This window comes from Festucalex cinctus, chromosome 1 (genome assembly GCF_051991245.1).
Source record: "Festucalex cinctus isolate MCC-2025b chromosome 1, RoL_Fcin_1.0, whole genome shotgun sequence".
In the NCBI taxonomy this organism is placed as follows: Eukaryota; Metazoa; Chordata; class Actinopteri; order Syngnathiformes; family Syngnathidae; genus Festucalex; species Festucalex cinctus.
The window spans coordinates 66,423,767-66,428,011 of NC_135411.1; the positions used below are offsets into that span (position 1 = coordinate 66,423,767).

General features: G+C 36.2%; 1 protein-coding gene across 1 annotated transcript in view; it reads left to right on the forward strand.

The window, feature by feature from the left end:
• Positions 1-3,751, forward strand: part of dnm3b (dynamin 3b) — a 25,579-nt gene extending 21,828 nt beyond the window's left edge. The window contains exon 21 of the mRNA XM_077503991.1: positions 2,176-3,751. Coding sequence (XP_077360117.1) covers positions 2,176-2,218 — 43 coding nt within the window. The 3' untranslated portion in view covers positions 2,219-3,751. The remainder of the gene's footprint in view (positions 1-2,175) is intronic.
• Positions 3,752-4,245: the final 494 nt, after the last annotated feature.

The following is a 4,245-nucleotide window of genomic DNA, read 5'->3' on the forward strand; positions in this document are numbered from 1 at the left end:
ATATATATATATATATATTAGAGCTTTCAAATGATTACATTTTTAATCAGATTAATTACATTTTAGAATTAAAAAGGCTTTTTTATCAATATTTTTTGCCCGCCAAATTTAAAGAGCACCTGTTATGTGTTGTTTTTTGACATATAATGTTATGAGGACGTCTTCAAAAACATTTACCTGCTGCATCTTCTTTTTCTAATCAGTTAATTATTTGCATAATTTAAAATGGAAAAAAATACCGCCTATAGTTTGACATGAGCAAATACTCTGAATGTCATGCGCAAACATATATTAAATGTTTTACTTTAATGCATGGAGTTATGTTTATTACTCACACACAACCTGTGCTCTCTTTAACATAACCATCCATTGTCATCTAAAAAATATCTGCGGTCAAAATTAAAAGTGATTAATCTGCGTTAATACATGATTAATACGATAACTTTTTTGTGATTACTTAATTAGTTCACGCTTTAACTTTGACAGCACTAATATATATGTATGTATGTCCTATACGGACTACATTGCAACACGAATTTTATTTTATTTTTTGTCATATGAGGGGATAACCGATATCTGTCTGTATGGCATCAGCTTTGCAGATAAATTAATTCAGCACAGACACGAAACCAGGTTAGACAGGCCATCAAAAGGTTTGATTCATTCTGTATCTTTACAAGGATTTACTTGCTCTGATAAATTTGCATTCCAGTAAACCATTTTGTGCATCAGTGCGACTGTAAATCAAAACAAGGGAATTTCCACAGAGCATTTATTTTCTTAATGCTTTAATTGTTCCAGGATGCTGGCTAACCATTATATTTCAAAACAGTTTTTTCCACCAAAGAATGACTTGTTTCCAAGTCAGTTTGTTGACAACATTATAAAACTTGAATTTCGTCAACGCAAATGTTTTAAATAGCATTTTATACGTTCTTAATTTCAATGCAAGAGTAATATGAAGTTAACCACTGAGGACCGCCACACTAGAAGCAACACGTCAGTGAGCTGCCATGCTGCTGAGGGGTTCTGCCAGTAGTTTTCATGAGTGTCCGCCCATTGGCCACTAGTTTTGCTGTTTCGATATTTGAATTTGGTAAATGATGTTGCAATGTCACAAGATGTAATAGCCAATCAAAAATGTCATTATATTACATCATTTTAAACAATAAAAAGAAACAATTCCATGTATGATGAAAGATCCAAACCATACCAATACACCATACAGTTTAATATATTGTAGTGAAACTCAACACACAACATAAAAAAATATAAAATGAAACTATATTTTTGATTTTATTTATCTTACATTTCTAAAAAGCATCTCTGTTGACAAAATGCACAATAGATTACACAACAAATTTCATTACATTTCCGGGTACGAAGCAAAAGCCAACATAGACTATATAATACGAACACTTGAGTAAAATGACTTTTTTATTTTATACTTAACTATATTGTATTAACAATATTTACAATTTATCTGTAACTGAAAAAGCAAGTTGTGGAGAGTCTTTGCCACCTAAATGCTTGTAGTCAATGAATGGAGTCAAGAGTCTCTCAAAATATCCACTCCCTCGTTTATTTCTCAAATATGGCTACAGCGGCTGGAGCAGTCTGCTTCTTCCTTGACACGCTCATGTTGTTTGCAGCAATATATGTGGCGCCTCAAGATGTGTCCAGGAACACCTTGCATAAGGGCCTCCTGCGGCTCACTTTGCTGTGTGCATTGTGTTCCCCGTGCTAATAGGATAAGTGTGATACGGAACAAACAGATGTCTGAAACAAATCTTTTTAGATTAAGTAACTTTTTAGTAGTCTGACCTCTTTTCAAAAACAACAAACTGTGCATGTTAGTTTGGCTTCAAATATATATTTCAGGTATTCTCGATGAATATGTTTTTCACAACAGAGTAAAATGTAAACAGATTTTGCTGTACATTGTCCATGTGACTAATAAGTACCCCACTATTTTTTTGTGTGACATTAATAGTGTGATAATTATAAAGTCCTTTTGTATGACCTTGAGAATCTTCAAACATTGACATTCCATTGTATATTGTGTGCAAGTGTGTTTAACTTGTACAAACACCGACTAATCTCTTTTCCTTCTCTTTCTCCCTTGTGTTTTGTTCTGCAACCTTCCTTCACGTCATCATTTGATCCTCACCCAAGTCGACGACCACCACCATCTCCGACAAGACAAGTACCGCCATAATCATCCGAAGGGATTGCTCTTCTTCTTCTTCTTCTTCCTCCCTTCTTCTTCATTCCTCCTCCCTTCTCTCTTCACCATGGCTCTGCTGCCCTGTCCTCTCCTTAGTGCAAATTGTGTCCCCTTTGATCTCCTGCCAGTTGACCATGTCCATATATCTATGTACAGTATTGTACTTGTCTTGTGGTGTGTGTTTATGTGCGCTTGTTGCTCGCCTGTGGTCCAGGTTTGCTTTAGCAGAACCACATCCTAGTATCATCCACTGATACCTCTTCCCCTCAACCCTTCGCCAAGTCTGCCACCACCAGAACTAGTTGCTTCGACATGAAAATATGCTCCCCTATGTGCTGCCGTATTCATTCCAAAATGCAGCATGGCACATAAGCTGCTTTTATCGCATGGGAGTGTATGTGTGTGAATGTGTTTTGCGTGGATGGGGGAGAGATTAATTTGCCTATTGTGTAGACTCAAATTCATTTAGTATGAATTTATTGTACAACCCTCCCATAAGTGTTTTAAGATAAGTCTATTGTTCTCTATAGGAACACAAGTTGTATCTTAGTATGTGTGTGTGTAAACATGCGTTTGTGTGCAAGTAACAATGTGCGCGTATGAGTGTGCGAGAACACGCATGCATACACAATCTGTCTGCACGTTTGTTTCCGTTTCAGTTGTTCAAAGTGAATCATAACCTTCAAGATAAATTTACTACTGGACTTTTGTGAGATATTTGTGTGTTGTAGTAGCAGCCGTACACACATTAGCAAGTCTGAGGAGCACCATCAGTATTCTCAATATGAAACAGCCTCAATACTACATTTAACCTTGTCATAGGTGTCCACCTGTGCTGTATCAATGGTCAAAGTTGTGACCCCTGACGCCTTAAGCTCAGATTCAGATGCTGACTGCTGTTGTGACTGGAACACGCTTCGATGTTTACCTGTGGATTAACATCTAGGATGGGTTAACATCTTTCCTTTTAGCCTTTATCTCAGGTTTGAAACGTGCAACCAACTTAATGCACATGAAAGACGAGCGTTCTCTTTATGTATTCAACTCCCTATATTCTTTTCATCACACACTCATCATGTCAGTCAGTCAGCATCTGTGTTGGATCTTAAGCAGCTATTGTTCGTATTCAAGTGCTTCTCTGTCAGTTTGTTCATGTGTACATGGTCCTAAACTCTATTCTGGTTCTGCTGTATATAGGTATTGATAAGGAAATACTGTACCTGTGGACTATTAAGACCTCACAATGGATCCTAGCGCTTTAATGGTTCTCTATCTATTGACTCAACAGATAATTTAGACTGCCTTACCGGCATGAATGAAAATTCTATATTGCCAAAGCTAAATATAGAGAGAGAATTGCAAAGTATAAAAAGAAAACTAAAGAACAACAATGAATGATTCCATTTAGTAAGATGTCTGTCATAGAGTATAATGGGAAATTGCATCTATTGTTATTTTCTGTGTCTCTGTATTGTTCCTCAATTATAATAACAATAATAATAATAATAAAGTCCTACTTCTCAATAGTGTTTATTGGTTTCACTAAAATACTCCCTATATTCTTAAAGATTGGTCAAACTTGTGTGTAATTTCCTCATCTGGTAACATTTGAATATTGATTATTGGTTTCACTAAAATACGCACTATGTTCTTTAAAGATTGGTCAAACTGATGTGTAATTTCCTCATCTGGTAACATTTGAAGATAAAGTGTCCGATTAGAAATGACAGAAACATTCTCACACGCCTTACTCTGACCAAAAGCCACACTTTGGAGCAATCACCCTCCATTGTTGCTGAGCCATATCATGAAGTGGAATGCTGTATCATTGAAATATGGGATGCATCCATGCTCACCATTCGAAAGCAGTGTAAGACACAAAGAATTTAGTTTTCAAATGAATATTACACATATAGTTTAGCATTGTGGGAGTAAGGCGGAGTGCCTGGTGGTGGGTGCTTGCAGCACTGCCAGCCAATTTTGCATAAGGTTAAATTATTTTTAAATGTGTGCTTTAT